Source organism: Bufo gargarizans, chromosome 3, assembly GCF_014858855.1.
Source record: "Bufo gargarizans isolate SCDJY-AF-19 chromosome 3, ASM1485885v1, whole genome shotgun sequence".
Taxonomy (NCBI): Eukaryota; Metazoa; Chordata; class Amphibia; order Anura; family Bufonidae; genus Bufo; species Bufo gargarizans.
The window spans coordinates 92,747,620-92,773,993 of NC_058082.1; the positions used below are offsets into that span (position 1 = coordinate 92,747,620).

General features: G+C 44.3%; 1 protein-coding gene across 4 annotated transcripts in view; it reads left to right on the top strand.

Moving 5' to 3' along the window:
• The window catches only part of LOC122930992 (protein NPAT), a 44,269-nt gene extending 18,837 nt beyond the window's left edge, over nucleotides 1–25,432 (top strand). For 3 of the 4 annotated variants that reach the window (XM_044284819.1, XM_044284821.1, XM_044284822.1), the window contains 8 exons: nucleotides 1,996–2,095; nucleotides 4,578–4,700; nucleotides 6,402–7,676; nucleotides 12,425–12,540; nucleotides 12,801–12,897; nucleotides 13,907–13,982; nucleotides 14,126–15,212; nucleotides 25,013–25,432. In XM_044284819.1, the coding sequence (XP_044140754.1) occupies nucleotides 1,996–2,095; nucleotides 4,578–4,700; nucleotides 6,402–7,676; nucleotides 12,425–12,540; nucleotides 12,801–12,897; nucleotides 13,907–13,982; nucleotides 14,126–15,212; nucleotides 25,013–25,096 (2,958 nt within the window). In that variant the 3' untranslated portion in view covers nucleotides 25,097–25,432. The remainder of the gene's footprint in view (nucleotides 1–1,995; nucleotides 2,096–4,577; nucleotides 4,701–6,401; nucleotides 7,677–12,424; nucleotides 12,541–12,800; nucleotides 12,898–13,906; nucleotides 13,983–14,125; nucleotides 15,213–25,012) is intronic. The other variant, XM_044284820.1, reaches the window with a different exon arrangement.
• The last annotated feature ends 942 nt before the right edge of the window (nucleotides 25,433–26,374 follow it).

Consider the following 26,374-nt stretch of genomic DNA (forward strand, 5'->3'; position numbering starts at 1 on the left):
AGGGTCTTACCCTGACGTAGACTTTTCACGTGGGTCCGCCGGTTTGGCTTCGGATCCAGTTAAGTGTGGTTTTCTACGTAGATTTTTCATAGACGCTGAATAAGAATCTTTGTCTTTATGGGTAGTGCACTACTCCTTTGGTTGATGGGGGGGTCCGACCAGACGCGTTTCGGGGCTGAGATTTCCCCTTCTTCAGTGGTAATCAGACCTCCCCCCCCCCGAAGTGTCTCTTTTATAGTGAAAAAAGACTTCCAATCTAAGTACGGGTCAGGTCATGACCCGGAACTACTCCCGCTTTTTTATTTGTTTAACCCTTGCATTTCTTTTGTCAACTTGGGCGCAATGATTCCATTCTTTAATACCTCCTCCCATTTTTCGTACGTGTAGTGCACTCATCTATGGTTTCGCATGTATTGTCAATGACTGCAATATAAGTGCACGCACATCTATATATGTTTCCCTCATAGTTGTCCATTTTGTTTTATTTTAGAGCGATGTTTAGACAATAGTGCTCTATAACATTGGTATAATTACATTTCAATAAACAGTGATACTAAAAATATATATAAAATATATCATTAATTATATCATGAAATATACAATGTACGGATAACAAGGTACATAATGTCCCGAATTTATAGTTAATCATGTGAACATGTATATTTTTAAAAATGTAAAATATAAAATGAATGAAATAAATAAAATAGATAAAATGTATGCGTAACGGATGGAACACGGATGATTCCCATATATTATATGTGAAGGAGTGTATGATTTTTTATATAATTTTTTAAAAAAAATAATAATATACTATTTGTTTTAGAAACTGTCTTCCAAAAAACGTAGTTTGTTAATAATAATTTGTAATAATTTAATTGTATGGTAAGGGATCCTCCATCCGGAGCACGTTAGTGTCTTGAGAGCTCACTGCCGAGGGGGAAGCCCACCCAACTACCAAAAACGTTGAGTGGGTATCACCCCCGGCAGGAAGCCCCCATTGAGTTCACAAGAAACCAAACAGCTCGTATTCCGCATTGAGGCCTCCCGGAATCATAGTTTCCAATTCGAAAATTCTCCGTGTTTCCATCCTAGACATCCTATTGATATGATTACCTCCTCTCCAACTTCTAGGCACTTTGTCTATGGCCACAAATTTTAGGCAAGTTGGGTCACTGTTGTGGGCAATCTTAAAGTGTTTGGATAATGAGTGAGTTTCCACGCCTTTTTTGATGTTTCCTATATGTTCCGCGATTCTTTTTTTCAAGGTTCTTTTAGTTCGACCTATATACTGTAATTTACAAGGACACTCGATAATGTAAATTACATTCTCTGAGTGACATATTATATACATTGGTATATTAGTGGAATATACCAATACAGGCCACTAGATTTTAAGGTATTGAAATTTTTTTACAGTATTAAAACTCAAAAACTATACAAGTGTGGTATTGTTGTAATTGTACTGTCCTGGAAAATGAAGGTAACAAGTCATTTTTTACCGCATAGTGAACACCGTAAAAAAAAGAACCTGTGGCAGAAATGTTTCTTTTTTTTTTTTTCCCCCAATTCTACCCCATTTAGAATTATTTTTTATTTTTCCCCCGCTTCCCACTACATTGTATGCAATCGTAAGCGGTGCTATTAAAAAGTACAACTTGTCCATTAAAAAATAAGCCCTAATAAGTCTATGTCAACGGGAAAATGAAAGTTATGACTCCGGGAAAGCTGGGGAGTGAAAAACGTAAATGCGAAAATGGAAAATCACCTGGTCCTCCTAAGGGTTCAATATGTTACACGTTTGAAGTCTTTGGCAAACTCCATCAAAAATGAACTACAAAAGCGACATGTAATACATGCAAATTTTTTAAGAAAATGCCCATAAACATATTAGGAGATGTCATCGGTCAATATAAGGCAAGAGGAAGGCATTTCGCCAGGACGTCTAGAAGTCTGAGACGTTTTGCTGTAAATTCTCTGCGTGTCTGTTCCTAATAGGGAGGAGAGATGCACATGTCTGAGGAGGCCATCCATGATATCCTGACACAAACAGAATTAGACCCTGACTTTCAGGAGCTCTATGATTTGTTTGCATGTGGTAAGTTTTCATATTATACATTCACAACTATGGCAGAAGTGTAATGTTTGTTTGTGTGTGTCTATATGTATAATATATATATATATATATATGTGTGTGTGTGTGTGTGTGTGTGTGTGTATATATATATATATATATATATATATATATATATATATATATATATATAATGAAAAGAAGGGCAGCACTCCATTAAATAAAAATGCAAAAACTTTATTTACCCATAAGGCTGTAGCGACGTTTCGGCTCTTACACAGGAGCCTTCCTCAAGCAGTGTGTACAAACCAAGCTCTAAGCATATATAGTGTTATAGCTAATTATGATCAATTACATGTCAAGTGAACATAATAGAGAATCAAAAATACATAATACATCATAAATATAAAGGCAAATAAAACCAACAATGAAGCATGATCCACTCGTGGTACACCTAATTAGATAATAATTATTTCCATGAATATAAGACATAATAAAATATCTATACAAATACATAATTAATAATATTATCAGTGCCAACTGTAAACAATTACATAAAGTGATGAGTGCTTGCTCGTACAGGTGATGTGTGTAGAGGATGCAGGATGAAAGACGGCTGTACTCCATGCTGACATGTGCGGTCCGGCGTGCCTGGATTACCACTGCGCATTTCCTTGTGACGTGTACTGCATGTTCCCGGCCAGTACTGATCACCTCACATGACGTCACAACACTGCAACGGCCATTTTGGATAAGGGCCAACGGCCCATTATGTTACGCTAACACACATATTGACAGTTGCGTCCAGTGTAGTATAGAATCAGGATGATAATGGCATAAGGAAATGCCAGAGTGTCATAGTGGCTAAGTGGGCTCGGGTGAGGGCCACACCTACCACCGGAGGTGAAGCCGCCAATCGTGACCAAAGCGCGGCTGCGCATCTGCATGTAAATACAGGGTCGCATCGCCACAATGGTCAAAGACCCACCTATCACCACCTCACTCAGAGGGTTCTCCTCATCACACCCCGCCGCACACATAACGAAAATATAAAGAACAAAAGCAATTTATGAAACAAAGGGACACAAAGTACATAAGCCGTATTCTGCATGGACAATGGTATCCAGATACCGCCATCACACAGCCTACATGGATGCCACACCGTTTATCCTCACCCCAAACTCGGCAACACATCATCTGTAAGAACAATAAAATATAACCAGAAGTACAAAAAAGTGAATCCAAAAAGTTTGGGGTGAGGATAAACGGTGTGGCATCCATGTGGGCTGTGTGATCGCGGTATCTGGATACCATTGTCCATGCAGAATACGGCTTATGTACTTTTGTGTCCCTTTGTTTCATAAATTGCTTTTGTTCTTTATATGTTCTTTTGTAGCTATAACACTATATATGCTTAGAGCTTGGTTTGTACACACTGCTTGAGGAAGGCTCCTGTGTAAGAGCCGAAACGTCGCTACAGCCTTATGGGTAAATAAAGTTTTTGCATTTTTATTTATTGGAGTGCTGCCCTTCTTTTCATCGTCTGCATTTTATTGGATTGGCTTATATCCATACTGGGCTTTTTTGCACCCTTCATAAATTTTTTTCTGTGATGGTGCTGCCATTTATATATTTATATATTTTTATTATATATATATATATATATATATATATATCACCTCCAAGGTGTAAAATAAAATCAGGCTTTAGGCTAGGTCTACACGACGACATTTGTCGCGCGACAAAAAGTCGCGCGACAGATAGGGCGCAACAGTTGTCGCGCGACATTTTGTTGCACCAATGTCGCGCGACAATTTTTATAATGGCAGTCTATGGTGTTGCACTGCAACATGCGACATGTTGCGACTGCGACGCGACAGTCGCAGAAAAATCCATCTTGAATGGATTTTCTGTGACTGTCGCGTCGCAGCATGTCGCATGTTGCAGTGCGACACCATAGACTGCCATTATAAAAATTGTCGCGCGACATTGGTGCAACAAAATGTCGCGCGACAAATGTCGTCGTGTAGACCTAGCCTTATTCACCAGACACGCAATGTTTCGATCCGCTCCCTAGGATCTTTCTCAGCGCTTGAGAAAGATCCCAGGGAGAAGATTGAAACGTCGCGTGTCTGGTGAATAAAGCCTGATTTTATTTTACGTCTTGGAGGTGCCGTGGAATTTTTTTTCTGCTTATTATCTGAAGGGGGATCGCCTTCACAGCCGCTGGCACTTGAGAGATAGATAGAGATAGATAGATATATAGATAGAGATAGAGAGAGATAGATATATAGATAGAGATAGAGAGAGATAGAGATATATAGAGAGAGAGAGAGATAGAGATATATAGAGAGAGAGAGAGATAGAGATAGATGTATAGATAATCTATATATCTCTATCTCTATCTATCTGTGCTGCCCAAATATAACATGTGTGTGTTTGTTGCCCTTGTCTCATTTATTAGTGCCCTGCACACTAAATAGTTTGTCTGACAAATGCTTTCTAGTTACAGCCAAGGCTCCAAAGATGACACCTCGTGACTCTTCAACTAGTAATAATGATCCTAAGAACGTGACTGAAAAAGGGAAAAAACAAGATGTTGTGGAAAGAGTGCTGGATGTGGAAAGTGGTGAGTTTAGTCCGTTTTCCTCAAATTGGACAGCATTTTTCTCTGTTTACCATGGAGTACATGTGAAAGAATATAATTTATTAAATGAGTATTGCCATCTTATAAAATGGTGACCTGTTGCTAGGATATACCATCGATGTAATAGGAGGAGAACATAAACTTTAAAGGGGTTGTCTCGCTTCAGCAAATAGCATTTATTATGTAGCGGAAGTTAATACAAGGCACTTACTAATGTGTTGTGATTGTCCATATTGCCACCTTTGCTGGCTGGATTAATTTTCCCATCAATTATACACTGCTATATTTCCATGGTACGACCACCCTGCAATCAATCAGTGTTGGCTGTGCCTGCACACTATAAAAAAAAAAGCTCTCTGGTGTCCGAGACCATGGGAGCGCGCACAGACTAGTGCTTTTTCCTCTAGTGCTCAAGCGCAGCAACTGCTGATTGATTGCAGGGTGGTCGTAACCATGGAAACGAGCAGTGTATAATGTGATGAAAAAATGTATCGAGCCAGCAAAGGAGGCAATATAGACAATTATAATACATTAGTAAGTGGCTTGTATTAGCATTTACCATGTACAGAAAGTTATTTGCTGAAATGAGACCACTCCTTTTAAGGGGGTTGTCCAGGAATTTGATACTAATGCCCTATCAAGTCATCAATATGAGATTGTTAGGGGGGGGGGGTCTTACACCCCTCCGCCAATTAGCTGGTGCACTGTAGCGCCAACACTTGTACTACCCAGCTCCATTCACTGTGTAGTGAACAGAGCTGGTAACTGCAGTGCTGCTCCCATTGGAGTGAATTGGATCAGCGCTGCAATAACCAGCTCTGTTCACTACACAATGGGCAGAGCTGTGTAGTGCCAAGCTACATGGTAACAGCTGGTTAGCAGGGGTGATGGGTTTCAGACCTCCACTGATCTGATATCAATGGCCTATTCCTCAAAATCGTGAACAGCCTCTTTAAAGGGGTTCTGCAGTTTGTTTAAACTGATGATCTATCCTCTGGATAGATCATCAGCATCTGATCGGCAGGGGTCAGACACCCGGGACCCCCGCCGATCAGCTGTTTGAGAAGGCAGCGGTGCTCCAGGAGCGCCGCGGCCTTCTCACTGTTTACTGCTGGCCCAGTGACGTCACGACTAGTATCACTGGCCTGGGCGGGGCTAAGCTCCATTCAGGTGAACAGAGCTTAGCCCCGCCCAGGCCTTTGATACTAGTCGTGACGTCACTGGGCCAGAGTTAGTGAGAAGGCCGCAGCACTACTGCCAGCACCGCTGTCTTCTCAAACAGCTGATCGGTGGGGGTCCCAGGTGTCGGACCTCCGCTGATCAGATGCTGATGATCTATCCAGAGGATAGATCATCAGTTTAAACAAACTGCAGAACCCCTTTAATACAAATAACCTACACTCAAAGAAATACAATTAGAGGTGGTTTCTGGGTTTTTCATGTTGATGACCTATCCTTAGATTACTGGTCAGCGTTGCTACAAAATGTACAAGGCAGTGCCTGATAAACAGTGAAGACCAGAGAGCTGTGGCCACATCAACCCCTTTAGCTCCATGTTTTAGGATTCCCATTTCCCCTGAATTTCAACCATAGTTACTTGCCTTGTCAGAGGTTTTTCCCCTAATGTTCATTTTATTGCTCAATTTTGCATTCTGATATTAACTCAAATGTTTTCCACCCCAGATTCTGCTCCATGTACTAAGAAAGGAGATGTCTGCTCAAAGGGGAAAGACGGTGCTAACTTACCTGACCAATATAATGGAAAATCCCTAGTGGACCAGACGTCTCAGCTTCCCAGTACTTCCAAACAAGCATGTGCAAATGAAAAGCACGGTTCAGAGACTCAAACTTCAAGTGGTGATGGCCTGATTACCGCTTTAATATCCATACAGAGTACAGACGGTGACACAGCAATGGACACCAGTATAGGGGCTAATGTGGTGATTGATTCAGAGATTGAAAATATGGAAATCAAGGAGGGAGCAGCCTGTGGTTTCCTGTCCGAGGATGTTCTGCTGCCAAACACAGTGGCCGCAGATAAAGCTATATCCACTGAGTCTTTGAGGATTGTTAACGAAGAACCAAAAGATATATTAAACCCTGAGGTGTCCATCACTGGAACCCCTTCAGAGGAAATGCTGAAGGATACCAGTAAGAGTGACCCAGTCATTCCACCACAGACAAATATGGCCGAGACTCCACAAAAAGAAAAGGATAATCAGGTGACAACGAGCTTAAAGCAAAGTCCTTTGAATCGCCCCTGTGCTGCTGCGACGGACCAGCAGGTAAATGCAGCAGATCCAGTAACATCTGCTGGTAATGGACTCACTGTGCAGAATACAGCTGTCAACGTCGAACTCACAGCTTGTTCTGCACCTGAGACTGCAACCCTCTGTAGTCCAGTGACAAGTACTAGCCAACCCGTCCTGGGCGACTCAAGTATAGTAAACTTCAACATAATTACAGAAGATTTGCAGGAGGATGCAGAATTAGATAATGCTGTAAACAGTATAAATGTAGACAATTACGCTAGTATTATATTGTCACCTCTAGTGAAAAGTCAAGATCTGAAAAGAACAATCCCAACCCAGGAAAATGCTATCATAGACCTGACAGACTCATCCCCGGTGGGAGAGCAAGCGCAACTGGAGGCTCCATCAACTGATGGTTCTTTAAGCATTAATGCCTTCAGCGGAGACTGCACTATTTATTCAATTTCCGGGACTTCTAATAGCACTGGAGAAAGCAATGTCATACAGATCATGCCAGCGACCAGCTCTACATTCGCACCAACTGGTAACATTTATATCAACAGTGGTCCGACCATGTCGTCTAACATTGTGATGCTGTCTAATAGTTCAGCTTCCAGCCAGAAGCAGCCAAGTCTTTTTCAAAGTCCTCCCAGGCCTGGCAGCATTTACACAGTGGGGCAGACTATGTCACCCAAACTTCCTCAAGGTGTGTGATGCTACTATATACACATTTTAAAAGGGTATTACCATCTTGTAAGGTGATCACAAAGATAAAGGGTCCTGTGTGCTGCTGTAGAGCTGCATTCTGTTTGTTTTCCCTGTACAGCAGCCCAACAGGCTGTGCAGGGAACTGCAGCCATCTTCTTTCAGCCAGGGCTGCAGTTCCCTGCACAGTGGGTGGCTGGGGGAACCATGTTACAGGGAAGAAGAGGGAATGCAGCCCTTTCTTGGGATAGTCCCAGAGGTTGGGCACCCAATGATCATAAAGTGATTGCATTTCCTAGAAATATGTTTTCACTTTATAACATGGAATAGAACGTATTATATGTGCTGAAATGTTAGCCACTTAATTTTTTAAATATTGCATAGAATATAGTGGAAAGCTGAAAAAAAATCCAAATTGGGTGGAATTGGGAAAAATACGTAACCACCACAGTTTTATAGATTTAGTTTTTATGGTGTTTCCTATGCGATAAAACTGACCTGTTACCTTCTTTCTTTGGGTCAGTATGATTACAAAGAGATTACATTTGTATAGTTTTTCTTGTGCTTTAACCCCTTAAGGGCTCAGCCCTATTTCACCTTAAGGACTTTAGGGTACATATGATTTTTTGGTTGCTCTATATTACACTTTTTGTGCGGCAAGTTTTATGCTTTTTTATGCTTTTGTGCGGTTTTATAGATCAGGTCGTTGCGGACGTGGCGATACCTAATATGTGTAGTGTATTATTTTTTTTAATTCAGTGATAAAAATGTTTTAATTTTTTATTTTTTTTATCTTAACTTTTTTCACATTTTCTTTTACATTTTTTTTTTGACCCAGACCCACTTGGTTCTTGAAGATCCAGTGGGTCTGATGTCTGTATAATACAGTACAGTACACTATATAGGGTACTGTACTGTATTTTACTTACACTTTGTCTGAACAGATCTATGCCTTTAGCACAGATCTGTTCAGCACCATGGACAGCAGGATGCCTGAGAAGGCGTCCTGTTGCCATGGGAACCTTCCCCGTCTGCTCGGTAATGATTTCAGCCGGCATCCCGTTCGGATTAACCCCCGCAGCGCCGCAATCTCATTTTAAACTCATGACGTACCGGTACGTCATGCGTCCCTAAGGGGTTAATACTGAAAAAAATTTACTTTGGAAAAAATATTTTTTCTTTTTATCGCCATATTCTGACCCCCTAAGTTTTGAGTAGTTACGTCTTTGAAGCTATGTGAGGGCTCATTTTTTGCAAGATGATCTGTAGATTTTATAGATACTATATTGGTTTGGATATGACTTTTTGATCAATTTTTATTCACTTTTTTGAGGGAGGTGAAGCGATGGAAAAAATGGCGAATCAACCAATTTGCCTTTTTTTTTTTTCTCGTACGCCATTTATTTTAATACTATGTGCATTTTTGGACACGGCGATGCCTATGATGTTTATTTTTTTGTTTTGTTTCTGGGGAAAGAGGATGATTTAACTTTTTTTATATTTTTAAGGCCTAGATGACAATAAGAAACAATCATTAAGTTGCTTCTGCGATAAATTGCATTGATTTGGTAAAGCAATTCAGTGCTCTTTTGCTATGTTTTTATGGAGCCCTACCACATGCAGTGTTCCATAGGAACTACAAGTGAAAGCCCTGGTTTCTTCAGTCAGACCTGGGCTTTACATTTCAACCAACAGCTTCCCCGATCTACGCACAGTGTAGCTGGTCCAGCGCGCTCCCACATTTTGCATCTCTCAAATGCCATGATCACATTTGACCACAGCATCTGAGGGGTTAATTGTCTGCATTCGGCATTATTGTTGATTGCCGGCATTGGCCCCGGGTGTCTGTTGTGTGGATCTCGTCTGTGGAGTTTGAGCCACGGACAGTTTCCAGAATGAGGACCCTGTACCCTTTTGGCGCCATTGAGTGGTTTGTGTTTATGGAAATTGCAGAGTAGCATTGGGATAGTTATATCAGAATTTCCAGTGATTAAAAATAGGTTGGCAGTTCTGATAGCTTTGTGATTATTCTTACGTTTGGAGTTTTGCAAAGGCTGGGGGCTTACAGACTTTGAGATGTAGGACATGTCATAGACACATACCAGAATGACTGCATATTGAGGCCATGCTCCACCTAGCCTGTCTTGACACACTTCTGACTGGTTTTCTGCTTTAAATTCTGTCGCCCAAGTTTCAAGGTACTGTTACTAAAGTGACTACTCTACACTTCTTCTTCTTCTTTTCCATTACTCTTTAAGGGGTATTTCCACCTCATTCATTAATTGTCTGATAGTTGTGGGTCCCACCTGTTTGATCTATCACTATAAAGTCTTATGAGGCAGCTGCATCCAGGTCGTGAACAAATAAGGAGGTGCTGCAATGGGGCCAAGGAGCCTGATCTGTCAGTTATAGAATTTAGGGTGCCGTGTAAAAGTGCACTTCTGTAAGGATGGCCACACATTAGGTACATAGTGGATAAATCTTTATTCAGTTATCTCTACCAACCTAGCTGCTAGACACTCCTGGTGGAGGATTATCTCCCCAGGAACAAAGCAATTGGGCATGTTCAAATCTGACCTCTGCCTATGGGGAGAGTTGGGAGGCCGCCATACAGATTAGACTACAAGTTTCACACTCGCGTTTGGTGCGGATCCGTCATGGATCTGCACAGACATCCGTTCAGATAATACAACAGTCTGCATCTATTCAGAACGGATCCATTGTATTATCTTTAACATAGCCAAGACTGATCTGTCTTGAACACCATTGAAAGTCAATAGAGGACCGATCCGTTTTCTATCGTGCCAGATTGTGTCATAGGAAACTGATCCATCCCTATTAACTTACAGTGTGTGTCAGGACAGCTCAGTTTTGTCAGACGGACACCAAAACGCTGCAGGCAGAGTTTTGGTGTCCGCCTCCAAAGCGGAATGGAGACTGAACGGAGGCAAACTGATGCATTCTGAGCGGATCCTTTTACATTCAGAATGCATTAGGGCAAAACGTATCCGTTTTGGACCGCTTGTGAGAGCCCTGAGCGGATATCGCGAACGGAAAGCCAAAAAGCTAAGTGAAAGTAGCCTTAGATTGTTCGGCTGATATACGTCTGATGTGTATGGGCAGCTTGCGTTTAGGACGAGATCTTATAACACAGAGCTTATTCGCCATGAGCCCCAGGGTGCAGCTTTTCTTGAGCTGATCAATTGGGGAACAACTTATCTAATGCGTGAGGGCAGCATACCGGTGAGTCTGCATAATCTGTTTTCTTAGCAACTGCACAGAGTATTGATGAGTCTTATCAGCTTGTTTAAAAAAATAAATTGATGGGGAAAAAAATTATTATTTTTATTTATTTTTTCTTCCCCTTTCTCTTGTGATCTCAGTGGCTTGAGCAATTGCAGACAACCCCTCAGTGTGGAGCAGCGCTCCTTTCTTCCCTCCCTCCTCCAACAAAGCAAGAGGGTTGGGAAATTCTAACAATTGCATGTTCTACATGGTGCACTAATGGGACAATCCCTTTTTGGCCTTGTCCACATTGATTTTTTTTATTTATTTTTTTCTGCGGAATTTGGCACAGATACTGCACCAAAAAAATGTGCAGGAGGAGGCTGCACGGAAACCACCTCTCATTCTTTTCAGTGGAAGGTCATGCTGCTGTTTGTGGCTGCGGTTTAGTTCCATGACCCCATGGGCTGGAAACCGTGGCAGATGTCTACTATCTGTATAACCCGGTTCCATTATACTAAACCGTGAGCAGGTCTGCCGCATTCAAGTAAAAAAAAAAAATTAAGGGTTTCTGTCACCAGAATTAACCCTATTAAACTGTCTGACAGTAGTGATGTGCTAATGTCAGCGGACCCTAACTCTACTATTCTTATGCTTATTGATGGCCCCCTTACTGCACATTTTTAACTTTTTAATATGATATGCAAATTAGCCTATAGGAGCAGGGGGTGGAGCGTTGCTCCTGCTCCTAGATGCTCCATTCTCCCATTTTTATGTCACGCCCTGCTATCCTTGATTGACAGGGTCAGCCAGCGTTCGTCTTCTCCTGCTGGCCCTGTGTGCTGGGTAAACGACACTGCGCAGGCGCGAGATTTATCCAGCAGACAGGGCCGGCAGGAGAAGACTAACGCTGGCTCTGTCCATCAAGACTGAGGCTAATTTGCATATCATAAAAGTTAAAATTGTGCAGTAAGGTGTGCATCACTACTGTCAGCCAGTTTAATAGGGTTAATTCTGGTGACAGAAAACCTTTACAAAATAGTCTGAAAACATGGCAGATTAGAAAATCCGCTATATGAACATACCGAAAGACTACTTATACATAATTGGGCTCATTTAGCAAACTGGTGTAAAGGAACAGTAGAAAATGAAAGGTGGAATCTGATTGGTTGCTATGGGCAACTAAGCCAGTTATACTTTACACCAGTTTGATGACCCCCAAATGTGTTTTATGGAAACTATACTTGTATTTATGTTACCCATACACATTCAATAGCTGTCGGCCAAATCCCCTCCCTGCTTCCCATACACAGTCAGCTTGTCTGTCGGGGGGAGGGTCGGAGCCAACATTAGAGTTTGGCCGAACTCGCCGTTCTTGGATGGTTTGGACAAGAAAAGTCTAGTGCGTATGGGGCCTTTAGACCTATGTTCTCACTCACCATTGTGTAGAAGTATCTCAGTTAAGATATATGCTACTTATAACTTTTTATTTTTATATATATATATGTATGTATATCCTTTCAGGCTCTACCATTATACTTGCCTCTGCGGTCCAGCCTGTCTTGCAGGGAGTTATGGGTATGTTTCCTGTCTCTCTTGTTGGTCAAAAAGGTACCACATTCACAGCACCGACTCATCAGGTAATAAGACTAAAACGCTAAAATGATGTATGTAAAAATATGAAATCTATATGTACGGTTTTACTGTTGGTTTTGCATTAAGGATGGTTTCACTCTGTTTTGCTTAACAAAAAAATAAATAAACATTTGAATGGGGCTGAGCTGTGCCTAGGCCACATCTGGCATGTCATATTAAACAGAATGACCACCTGTCCATGGATTGTAGGTGATGCAGGATTTTAAGATTTTTTTTATTTTTATTTTTTTTAAATTTCTTATAGATTTTGCGAGTTCCTATATCCAAACCTATAGTCCCAAAACTGCCATTGCCTCCGAGGTCTCACAAACCTGCTTTACTGAAACCTGCTGTGAACACAGGTATGTATGACTTGCTGGGATTATTATGTGGATACTTTTATGTTTTGGTTTATGCGTTTTTCTTTTCCGGCATAGAGTTCCGTCCTAGGGGCTCAATACCGGAAAAGAACTGATCAGTTTTATCCTAATGCATTCTGAATGGAGAGTAATCCGTTCAGGATGCATCAGGATGTCTTTAGTTCAGTCGTTTTGACTGATCAGGCAAAAGATAAAACCGTAGCAAAAAAAACACTGAAGACTTGCCTGAATGTATTAGGACCGGATCTGGCATTCAAAATACCGGTAAAAATGTGAAAAAAGATACAAGACGGATCCGTCTGTCCAAATGACAAGCGGAGAGCCGGATCCCTTCTTGCAATGCATTTGTGAGACTGATCAGCATCCGGATGCGTCTCACAAATGCCTTCAGTCACATCCAGATCGGCGGATCCGGCAGGCAGTTCCGACGACGGAACTGCTTGCCGGATCACACTGCCGCAAGTGTGAAAGTAGCCTAACTGACCTAATCTATCCACCAGTTCTGAACTTACCCTATTAGCTCATGCACACAGCAAAGCCTTGTGTGTAGACCTTTGTGCAGGAGCACACAGTTCCTACAGCTCCATATTACACATCCGCAAAGATTATTCTCATATGTGTTTGTGTGCTGCAGTATGCATTTGTACAGGAAAGAACTATAATTCAGCGTTTGTGGTCTTAAAGGAGGTTAACTCCTATAACCGCATCCCATTCCCCTGCACGTGAGGACAGCTGCCGCTTTAGGCCAAGAGTGGGTCTGCGGCATCTAAAATGAATAACCGATTTCTGCCATGGTATACGCATGGATTTTGGTTAAGTTGGTTGCTCTCAGAGCCTAGTAATGACTCCTGCACAAAACTGGTGTTTGCTGTGCTTTCTGCCAATGGATATATTGAATTAAAAGTATTTCTAAATTGTTTTCTTTATGAGTTAGTAATAACTATACATCCACTCATCTCTAAAATACATTTCGCTTCCTCTCCCATTTTAGGAAAATCATTATCCAACTCCTCAGCCGACTCTTTAAGTGGTTCTTCCAGTTCAGTTGTACAAAGGTCAGCACTTCGGTAATTATACTGACCAATTTGTTATGACAGTCATTTGCTTGAGTTTATTCGTGGCATTTAAAAATTTTGTGTGTGTGTGTGTATTATATATATATATAATCTATCTATCTCAATATCAATATTTTATTTTATTTTTTATATAGATTAGGAAATCAAGGTAAAAGATCTGAATCGGACTCTCTAAATAAACCTGTTGACACAACTGTCCCAGACAGCACTAATGCTGCTGCCGCCGCCAAAGAACTAGAAGCTCACAGAAGGGTGCTCTGTTTTGATGGGACAACTTCAGGAGCTCCCAAGTTAGGGTCTCCATCTTCAACAAATACCAAAAGTAAAAAAACTGACAAGAATGAGACTGCTCCAAGTGTGGGATCCTCTTCAGGAAATGTTTCTACATCGAAGTCAAACATGTCAAAAGAAAATAAAAAAAGTGAAAATGCTCCTCCTTCTGTAGTGAAGAACCCCAAAGCATCCACAACTTCTGCTTCTACAACAAAGGATCAGGCTACAGAAAAGAGACCTGCGGCTCCGAGTGGTGGCACTTTAGGCAACAAGGAGAATGTTTTACAGGTAGAGACTGGAAATCAGCGAGCAGTGCAAGCTGACAAGAGGAGCAATACTCAGGAAAGCGAAAAGAATGTCAAACGACCTCAGGAAACCAGTAAGAAGCCGCCAGCCTCTCTACCAAATATTCTTAGGAGGACCCCGCAAAAAGCGCCCCCAGAAAGAGTCTGTCCCACTAGCCCTCTTGTAAAGCAAGCCAGCCAGTTATTACAGGGCATGCAGTTTCAGAGTCCAACTTCAAAGCAGTCGTCTCAAGAAAATTTGCCTCTTCCAAGTACTCCAGGATCTGGATTGGATGACAAGCCATTGGATAATCATATCGAACAGACAAGGACCCCAACGTCCAAGCGTTATAATGAAGATGGCGGAACTCCAAAACCAATGCTCCCGCCTGCAACTCCAGATATGCCCACTTGCAGCCCTGCCAGTGAGGCTGGCAGTGAGAACAGTGTCAATATGGCTGCTCACACACTCATGATACTATCGCGAGCCTCTCTTGCAAAGTCGACAGGTAACACTCCTCTGAAGGATAATACTCAGCAATTAAAATCTTCTAAGAGCACATCTAAAAAGAGAAAGCTTGAAGAAGCTGAGGAATCTGAGAGACAGTCAAATAAGAGAGAACATCTAAGTCCATCTACTTTGCCTAAAAGGAAGAAAGCAAAGGTATTATCTCTTAGCCTTTTTTTATTTCTGTAGTGCAGTTCTTATTCCCAAGAAGTTCTTTAGAACATAAAATTAATAGTTTATAGCATGGGCAAATGATGTTTAATCAGTGGAGGTCCAACCTCTGGGTACCTTGTTCCGTCCAGTTTTCGTGGTTGATACGTGCACTTCTTTGGAACAGGCTTGTCATCATTTGCATGGGTTGAGCTGCGGTACCAGGCCCAGCCACCTGTCCGAATGAGCTACTGTGCATCTGTAAATGGTGGTGAGCTTGTCTGTGTTGGTTCCAGAGGTCAAGTTTCAGAGAACCGCCTTTAAAGGGGTTCTCCAGGAATAAAAAAAAATTATTAAAATACTTAAAGGCGTTCTACAGTTTGTTTTAACTGATGATCTATCCTCTGGATAGATCATCAGCATCTGATCGGTGGGGGTCAGACACCCGGGACCCCCGCCGATCAGCTGTTTGAGAAGGCAGTGGCCCTCCAGCAGCGCCGCGGCCTTCTCACTGTTTACCGCTGGCCGAGTGACGTCACGGCTTGTATCAACTAGCGTGGGCGGGGCTAAGCTCTGTTCACTTGAATTTGAAAGTCATAATAGAAGTCTATGGGCTGCAAAACGGATCCGTCCCGTTATGCAAGGGAGACCCAGATGTAGGTCATCAACATCAGATCAGCTGGGGCCTGACACCCCCGGTGATCAGCTGTATGAAGGGAAGGAATGTGTAGTGCGTGCATGTCGTCTCCCTTCTCTTTTCCTGCTTGCTGCTTTGTCTACGGCAAGCAGGAAATGAGAAGGGAGACTGCTCGCATGCATTGCAATAATGGGGTCTCTACCCCAAAATGAATGGAGCAACAGGTTGAGCCATGTGCCTTGCCGCTTCATTAATTCTATATGGGACTGCCATTTATAGCAGACTACAGCACTTACTATTGTCAGCATTCCCATAGATAATGAGTGGAGTGGTATGCTTGACAAACTGTTTAATTTATTGTTTGGGTACAAGACCCCATTTTTATGATCTGTGTAGGTTCCAGCGATCAATCTACCAATCTGTTATTTCCCCTATCTTGTGGATAGGGATAATTTATTAAATCGGAACACCTCTTGAAAATTCAGGTCTGTTTGAAACATTGAGCTGTTAAATACCCCCTAACACCTCAATGCTTCATCAGGTACTATTCCTGCTCTCTGCTTTAATAGTACACCACCAGCAGGATGTATTAGCATCCCTGTCAGAGTGACAGCAATATTACAGTACATAGTGCAAGTGATCAAAAGACAACAGGTTCTCTTTTTTTTATATACAGCAAATTAGTTTTATTTTTAAAAACTTTATTGAAACTTTCCACAATTTTTTTTGTCAACTAAGAGGACCCTAGTGGACAAAAAAAATCGTGGAAAGGTTCCATAAAGTTTTTAAAAATAAAAAAAACTAATTTGCTGTATATAAAAAAGAGAACCCCATTTGGTATTGCCATGTCCGCAACAAGTCAATCTATAAAAATATCCCATTATTTGATCACCAGTGCCAGAATTATATATTTTTTTGTCCTTCACCGCCGCAAAAAAAAAAAAATATTATCAAAAGGTTCCAAGTATCCCAAAATGGTATGAATGAAAGTCTAGCTATAGCTCACCTTGGAAAAGCGGAACCCTTGCACAGCACCAGGATGTCAGAATGCTGCAAACCTTTTTTAAATAGTTAAACATGACAAAAAAAACATATAAATATCTCCATAATTGTATTGACCCTGAGAATAACGTCATTTTCTCACCCATATTCATTGGGGGACACAGGAACCATGGGTATAGCTATGTCCTCTAGGAGGCGTTGACACTAGTAAAAGCTGTTAGCTCCTCCACTGGCCGCTATACCCCCTCCAGCCTGGAGAGAGAGCTTCAGTTTTTTTTTCTAGTGTCAATAGGAGGCAAGACCAGGGAAGCTCCTGAATTTTTATTTTTATTTTCCTCTTTTCCAGGTGGGAAACAGTCTAGCCTCCCTGTTCGCCCGGGGGAGCACGCTAGCGTTTGTTCGCCACGCTGCCGCCTTCCCCACAAGAAGACAAGGGGACCAGGGCAGCCTCGCTCCCCTGCATCCCGCCAGCTGAAGGGTCACCCGTCCAATTCCCTCTTCCAGCTTCCTGCCACTACGGTGCCAGTAGCTGAAGGGGTGACCCTGCTGGAAGAAGAGGAAGGGTGAAGATGGCGGCTGGACAGACAGATAAGTAGATGCCCCCGCCCGGCCGCTTCTCTACCTCCCTGCCTGGAAGAGGCACCGTGGCATATCTCCGGTCTCATGCCCGGGGCTCTGCATGAACGGGGAGTTTTTATTATCAGCGGACTTCCTCAGCAGCGCTGACACACAAGACACGGCGCATAATCTACATCGGGTTGGGAGTGGGTGGGGCCTATCAGTTCAGGCGGCAGCCGCATTGCAGCGCAACTCCGGGTACTAGTTAGGAATGGCGGCGATTCTACCCCAATTATATGAACGGGCGGCAGCCTGGTTTTTGGCGCTGCCTTTGCACAAGGGGACACAGCAAGGGTTATTCCGGCAATGCAGGGGTTAATGGACGGCGTGCGCATCGCAGCGGCTTTGAGAAGGGATGCAGGACCTGAGGGGGCCGCCTTATTCCACCACACAGCTCAGCCAGATCTCTCCGGACATTCTCAGACGGCGTCTCCTGGTCCTGATAAGGAACTTGCTCCTCTCAGGTCACTATCCCTCCAGCCTCATGGTATCTCCTGGATACATCATGTCTGATCCCTCTGGGGTAGCTGTCCATTACGCCTACGCTATATGTCAGGCAAAATACCCTTGCGCCAACAGGATTCTGTCTGCACTGCTTGTCAGATGCCCAGGCAGGAGCCGCCATCCCCCTTCAGCCCATACCGCTGCGTCCCCTCTGGCATCTTAGTTACCCGATTGGGCCAGAACGCTCTCTCAGGCGGAAAAACCTTGCTCAAATCTCCCAATCCACCCCATCTATAGTGGGTTGCTTGGTTGAGAATCCGCCACCAGCGCAGGCTGCACTTCCCTCCAGAGCTTCTTGCTCGGGCGACCACCTCAGGTCACTTTTCCCCGGCGATTCCGTCAGTGCCCGGCATTCACAAAAGTGTCCCAGAGTAGATCACGTTTCTTCCTCTGACGCATCTCCCTCTCCACCCTGTGTACGGTCTCACTCAGGTTTTTCTTCTCCTGGGGACCTGCCATCCGAAGGTGAGGTTGAGAGTTTGGATTTGGATATGGATACGGAGCAGCCTTCTAAGTTGGCCTCCACTGTGGATAGCCTCATTGCTGCCATCCTTCCGGGTGCAGGACGATTTCCCTACCCCACCCCACTGACCAACAGGGGGGTATCCTACTTCTGTCCAAGATAGGCCTCAAAGGTGTTTCCTCGCCATAATGATTTTTTGGCGGTGGTTTCCAAGGCTTGGGATCACCCAGACATGCATTTTTCCGCCCACCAACAAAAAACTGGATATCCTTTTCCAGCAGATTGTGTTTCCACGTGGGCATCCCCTCCTAAGGTTGGACCCACCAGTGGCACGGCTCGCCAAAAGTACGGCTATTCCTATAGCCGGTGGATCCTCCCTTCAGTCAGCTGAGGATCGTCTAATGGAATCCTTGACTAAGTCCCTCTTTGCTGCTACATCCGCGAGGGGTGACGAAGGCGATCTCTGAGTGGGGTAACCAGCTGGACCAGGACTTGGTATCCGAGGTCCCTGCTCAGGATCTCTGATCCTTGGCGCAGCTGATCATCCAGGCGAGGAAGTTCCTCTGCGAGGTGACACTGGCGCCCTCATCGCGCGCTTTTCGGCGCTTGCAGCCACCTTACGCCGCGAGCCTTGGCTGAAGGTGTGGGCAGCGGACACTACTTCCAAGCGTTCTTTAGTCGGACTTCCCTTTGCCGGCGCCCGTCTTTTTGGTTCTCGGGTTGCAAGAGCACCCATCTTCCACAGCCTAGAGTCGAGCAGGCCTTTCACATTAGGGGTTCCTCACGAGGCAGGCCCTTTCGTCGATTCACTGGTTCCCGCCCTGCGACAAGTTCTTTTGCTGCGGGAGACTGTTTTACAGTACAGACCAAAAGTTTGGACACACCTTCTCATTCAAAGAGTTTTCTTTATTTTCATGACTATGAAAATTGTAGATTCACACTGAAGGCATCAAAACTATGAATTAACACATGTGGAATTATATACATAACAAAAAAGTGTGAAACAACTGAAAATATGTCATATTCTAGGTTCTTCAAAGTAGCCACCTTTTGCTTTGATTACTGCTTTGCACAATCTTGGCATTCTCTTGATGAGATTCAAGAGGTAGTCACCTGAAATGGTTTTCACTTCACAGGTGTGCCCTGTCAGGTTTAATAAGTGGGAATTTTTGCCTTCTAAATGGGGTTGGGACGATCAGTTGCGTTGTGGAGAAGTCAGGTGGATACACAGCTAAAAGTCCTACGGAATAGACTGTTAGAATTTGTATTATGGCAAGAAAAAAGCAGCTAAGTAAAGAAAAACGAGTGGCCATCATTACTTTAAGAAATGAAGGTCAGTCAGTCCGAAAAATTGGGAAAACTTAGTGTCCCCAAGTGCAGTTACAAAAACCATCAAGCGCTACAAAGAAACTGGCTCACATGCGGACCGCCCCAGGAAAGGAAGACCAAGAGTCACCTCTGCTGCGGAGAATAAGTTCATCCAAGTCACCAGCCTCAGAAATCGCAGGTTAACAGCAGCTCAGATTAGAGACCAGGTCAATGCCACACAGAGTTTTAGCAGCAGACACATCTCTAGAACAACTGTTAAGAGGAGACTGTGTGAATCAGGCCTTCATGGTAGAATATCTGCTAGGAAACCACTGCTAAGGACAGGCAACAAGCAGAAGAGACTTGTTTGGGCTAAAGAACACAAGGAATGGACATTAGACCAGTGGAAATCTGTGCTTTGGTCTGATGAGTCCAAATTTGAGATCTTTAGTTCCAACCACCGTGTCTTTGTGCGACGCAAAAAAGGTGAACGGATGGACTCTACATACCTGGTTCCCACCATGAAGCATGGAGGAGGAGGTGTGGGGGTGCTTTGCTGGTGACACTGTTGGGGATTTATTCAAAATTGAAGGCATACTGAACCAGCATGGCTACCACAGCATCTTGCAGCGGCATTCTATTCCATCCGGTTTGCGTTTAGTTGGACCATCATTTATTTTTCAACAGGACAATGACCCCAAACACACCTCCAGGCTGTGTAAGGGCTATTTGACCATGAAAGAGAGTGATGGGGTGCTGCGCCAGATGACCTGGCCTCCACAGTCACCGGACCTGAACCCAATCGAGATGGTTTGGGGTGAGCTGGACCGCAGAGTGAAGGCAAAAGGGCCAACAAGTGCTAAGCATCTCTGGGAACTCCTTCAAGACTGTTGGAAGACCATTTCAGGTGACTACCTCTTGAAGCTCATCAAGAGAATGCCAAGAGTGTGCAAAGCAGTAATCAAAGCAAAAGGTGGCTACTTTGAAGAACCTAGAATATGACATTTTCAGTTGTTTCACACTTTATGTATATAATTCCACATGTGTTAATTCATAGTTTCCATGCCTTCAGTGTGAATCTACAATTTTCATAGTCATGAAAATAAAGAAAACTCTATGAATGACATCGAAGCAAGAAACCGTCCTTTCGGGCACAGTTTGCTCGACCTCTTGCGGCTAAACAGTCCTCAGCCTGAAGGTGCGCCCCCGCCCAACAGGGTGGGGGGCCGCCTCCTCCTCTTCCGGGATGTCTGGCGAGCCCAAGTCTCTGACGCTTGGGCACTCGAGATTGTATCCTCGGGATACGTGATCGAGTTTCTGTGTCTTTTCCCCCGGACAGGTTTTTTCAATCCAGTCTTCCACGGGACCCCGAGCGGGCAGCTGCCTTCTCCCATACCATTCAGTCCCTTCTGGATCGGGGAGTCATCTCTCCTGTTTACCACATCAGAAAGGTTCAAGGGTTTCTATTCCAACCTTTTTGTGGTCCCCAAAAAGGAGGGCTCGGTGCTCCCAATCCTGGACCTCAAGCTACTAAACCAGTTCCTCCGTCCCCAGTGGTTTCGGATGGAATCCCTTCGTTCTGTAATTGCTTTTCTGGACCAGGGGGAATTCCTTTTAGCCGTAGATATACAGGACGCATACCTCCACGTTCCCATCGCGTGGAGTCGCCAGCGCTTCCTGATAGACTATCATTACCAGTTTGTCGCCCTTCCGTTCAGTCTGGCAACTGCACCTCGGGTCATCACAAAGATCCTGGCCTCTCTTCTCACCCCGCTACGTTCCAGAGGCATCTTCCTTATCTGGACTACATCCTCATCAAGGCCCCCTCCTTTGCTCAGTCGTCGAGCAGCGTACAGATCACACTGGAAGTCCTGGCACGTTTCAGGTGGTTGCTCAACCTACAGAAGTCATTTCTGACACCCTCCAGACAATTGGCCTTTCAGGATATGCTTCTAGACACTGATGCGGCACAGATTCGCCTTCCTCCGTTCCGTGAGGGTTCTTCTCGACTGCAGACTTCCGTCCATTCGACTCTGCATGAGGACTTTAGAGAAGATGGTTGCCTGTTTTGAGGCGATTCCCTTTGCCCAGTTCCACTCTCGCACGTTCCAGAGAGCGATCCTGTCCTCCTGGGACAAATCTTCCTGCCTGCACTATCCCATCCGTCTCTCTCCTCCGGTGAGGTCATCTCTTGTTGGTGGCTATCGGTTCCAGTTCTGGGAAGGTCCTTTACCTTCCGTTCTCCTGGACGGCTGTTACCACTGACGCCAGTCTACTGGGTTGGGGAGGAGTGTTCCCTCCCAGGACAAGTCCAAGGCACATCTCGGTCGGAGTCCAAGCTCCCGGTCAATGTCCTGGAGCTCAGGGCGATTCTTCTATCCTTCCGGCACTGGACCCACCTCCTGAGGGGTTGCCCCATCAGAGTCCAGTCGGACAATGCCGCAATAGTGGTGTACATCAACCACCAGGGGAGAACACGCAGCCTCGCGGTGATGCAGGAATCTGCCAAGATCTTAGTGGGCGGAGGCCCATGTACCGGCGATTTAAGCAATCTACATCGCGGGTGTGGAGAGTTGGACTGCGGACATCATCAGCAGGACCACGATAGATCCAGGCGAGTGATCCCTCCACCCGGAAGTATTCGAGGCGATCTGTCTACGTTGGGGTTTCCCCGACGTGGACTTGCTGGCCTCAAGGCTCAATCGGGAACTTCCCACCTTTCTCTCATGTGCAAGGGATCCGGAAGCTTGCGGCGTGGACGCCCCCATCTCCCCTTGGCAGGGGTTCTCCATCCTTTACGTGTTCCCCCCTTCCCCCTTCTGCCCAGGGTTCGACGGAAAATCAGGATGGAGGGCATTCCGATGATCCTCGTCGCCCCAGATTTGCCCTGTCGCGCGTGGTACGCTGACCTCGTTCTCCTTCTGGGAGACGTTCCTTGGTCATTGCCACTCAGAGATGACCTGCTTACCCAGAGTCCGGTCTTCCATCAGCATTTAAGGTCTCTTCGTTGGATGGCGTGGCCATTGAAACCACCATTCTAAAGCGAAGAGGTTTTTCAGCGGATGTTATTCAGTCCGCACTATGATTCAGGCTAGGAAGCCTGCTTCGTCCAGAATTTATTACACGACCTGAAGGTCCTTCCTGGGTTTCTGTGAAAGCAGAAATATTCCTCCTCTTTGTTTTTCTCTCCCCACGGTCCTGTCCTTCTTCATTCGAGGTTGGACCTTGGTCTGGCCCTTAGCTCTTTGAAGGGTCAAGTCTCGGCGCTTTCCATCTTTTTCCAACGCCCTCTGGCCCCCCCTTGGGCCTGTAAGGACTTTTCTTCAAGGAGTTTCACATATGGTTCCTCCGTACCGTCCTCCTTTACCCCCTTGGGATCTGAATTTAGTCCTCTTAGTGCTCCAGGCTTCCCCCTTTGAGCCCCTACGGGAGATTTCTCTCCGACTCTTGTCCTGAAAGGTGGTTTTTCTTGTAGCTATCACTTCCATCAGACGGGTGTCTGAGTTGGCGGCGCTCTATTGTAGAGAACCCTTCTTGGTTCTTCATAAGGATAAAGCGGTTCTCCGGCTGTTCCTTCCTTTCTTCGGAAGGTGGTCACCGACTTCCATATCAATGAGGAAATTCTTCCCTCACTGTGTCCCTCTCCTTCACACGCTAAGGAAAATGAGTTGCACTATTTGGATGTTGTCAAAGCTCTGAAGTTCTATTTAGCAGCCTCTGCTCCCTTCCTCCCATTTTGTCCTTCCGCAGGGTCCTCACAAAGGATTGACTGCCCCCAAGGTGGCAATCGCACATTGGATTCGGGCTGCAATTGTGGAGGCTTACCGCGCCGGGGCAGGGTTGCGCCCTTAGGTGTCACGGCTCACTCCACCAGAGCGGTGGGCGCATCTTGGGCTCGGAGGAATCGTGTTTCGGCTGCTCAGTTGTGTAAAGCGGCTACTTGGTCCTCCTTACATACCTTCACAACATTTTACCAAGTGCACACTTATGCATCAGCAGACGCTGCCTTAGGCCGCATGGTCTTGCAGGCGGCAGTTTCTTAGATGCTTGCCGGGACGATTGCTTTCATGGGTATGTGTTTTTTTGTTTTTTTTTCCCTCCCTGTGGACTGCTTTTGGACGTCCCACAGTTCCTGTGTCCCCAAGTGAATATGGGAGAGAAAAGGAGATTTTTGTATAACTTACCAGTAAAATCTTTCTCGCTCTTAAGACACAGCACCGACCCAATATTGTTGTTCAACCGCAGTTGTGGCTGTTGCTGGTTTGAACTCCGTTGGGTTATCGGCATGGTTGGCTTGCTTCTTCTACTGCTTGTACACAAAATGAAGCTCTCTCTCCAGGCTGGAGGGGTATAGCTGCCAGGGGAGAAGCTAACATATTTTACTAGTGTTAACGTCTCCTAGAGGACATAGCCATACCCACGGTTCCTGTGTGTGTCGTCGTCCCCCAATAAGAGCGACAAATAGATTTTACTGGTAAAATTATACAAAAATCTCCTTATTACCGCTTGGTGAACACACCAGAAACAAAACCCCAAAAACAGTGGTGGAATTGTTCCCCCGCCCCACATTGTCACCCTAAAATATTGTTATAAAATTCACCTGATGTAGCCCAAAATGGTGCTATTAAAAAATACAAATGGCCCACTTAAATCAAGCTCTCATGCAGCAATGTGGATGGAAAAAAATATAAAAACTTTCGGCTTTTGCAATGCAGAGATCAAAAAATTAGATAGCCGAGGTTTCCTACCTCGTCAATTCGCATAGAAATTAATAAATGGAGTGGCCGCACACATGCCCAACCTGCCTGCTGCGTTCATTTTGGGTGGCTCCACCAGTAACGATGCCCTTGTTCTCCTGATTGTTGTAGGTCCCAGCGATAGATTGCTGGATATCCCAACCCTATCTTTTCAGTGTTTTCTTGCAAAATAAAAATGGGATCAAGCAATTAGCAATAATACATGTGCATGTGAATATGGGTTAGAATGCAGAAAGGCAGAAAAGCCTGACAGTTGTGCTGCATGAACATCTCTAATACTGCAGCATCGCTCTACTCCAGGGATCAGCAACCTCCGGCACTCCACCAGTTGGAAACTACAACTCCCAGAATGCGTCATTCACTCCTATGTAAGTTAGAAAAACAGCTCAGCATGTTAGCATGCTGGGAGTTGTAGCTTCACAGCAGCTGCAGTGCCGAAGCTTGCTGATCCTTGCTCTACTCACTATTGAAGCAAGCAAGCTTTTACTAATTTAGTTTGTCTAACTCTTTTTTACAGAAACATCGGAAGAAGAGCGAGGACTCTTTTCCAGCTGGAATGGACGTGGATAAATTTCTAATGTCCCTTCATTATGATGAATAATGTGAATAGGGCACATCAGTGCACAGTGTATGTTAGAGCTATTATTATGTTGTATGTAAAGATGTACAAAGAGGTGTGTAAATAATAGGCTTGAGAGCTTGCGTTCTAATTTAATATTAAAGCACTTGCTGCGTTGCTGCTGTAAATAATAAATACTTGGAAAAGTTATGTAATTATGTCACTTCTGACCTACTCACCCGATAGAGTTGTAAATGTGAGCTTTTTTGTTGCTTTTTCCGGCTTTTAAGCCGCTTTCTTTTATATGGCATTGCAGTTCTGTTTTGATAAAATCTTCTTATTAAAAAGAAGTCTGCTAATATGTTGCTGTGAAGATCATTCTTCTCACGGTATTGATCTGTTTTTCAAGCCCATAACAGGCCCATGCAGCCAAAGCATCAGTTGTGAGGACCAGTACAAGGCATTCATGGGGTTGAGGTCAGGGCTGTGTGCAGGCGTTCGAGTTCCAGATTCGCCAAAGTACATCTTTAGGTCCCTTTCACAGAAGCAAGTTTTCCACGCGGGTGCAATGCATGAAGTGAACGCATGGCACTGGCACTGGCACTGAATCCTGATTTCAATGGGTTTGTGCACATGATTTTTTTTTTTTTTTTTTTTATCAGATCATTTTTATTAAAGGTTTTACATACAGCCAATTATTCAGATTAACCGTACATTATATGACAATAGGATATCAATACATTTAAATTAATCATACTTTATCCAAATCAGCATGTCAATAACTGCATCAAATAAACCTTTATTAATCTCCCCCCCCCCCCCCCCTCCGTGTGGTCATAAGTACAAAAATGCTCCAATTCTCTTACATCTTAACTTCCAAATTCCCTTAGGACCATTCCATATGAGCGTTGTTTTTAACGCATCCGTTACTGACTGAAGTGGTGTATGTTTGTGATCGGTGATAATGCCACAGAATTTAACCCCTCTGATGCTGTTACACGGCATCTGACGCAGATTTTCTCAGGAATGCTGTGCTCCTGGAGAACAAAGGCTGCCCTCTTCCGCGAGCAAGGGTGCTGTTTGTACACTGTGGTAGCATTGAGCCTGCTAGATAGAAACTAAGAGACCTACTACAGTGATGTTCCTGTGGAGCCCTGCCTGAAAATCATTGCAAGCTATGGGAGAAGCAATCTAACAATCACATGTTTAAGTCCCATATAGGGACATGAAACAATTGTAAAAAAAAAAAAAAAGGTTTATAGAATATAAAAATTCTAATCACCCCCATTCCCCACTTAAATATTATTTGCACCAACTCAT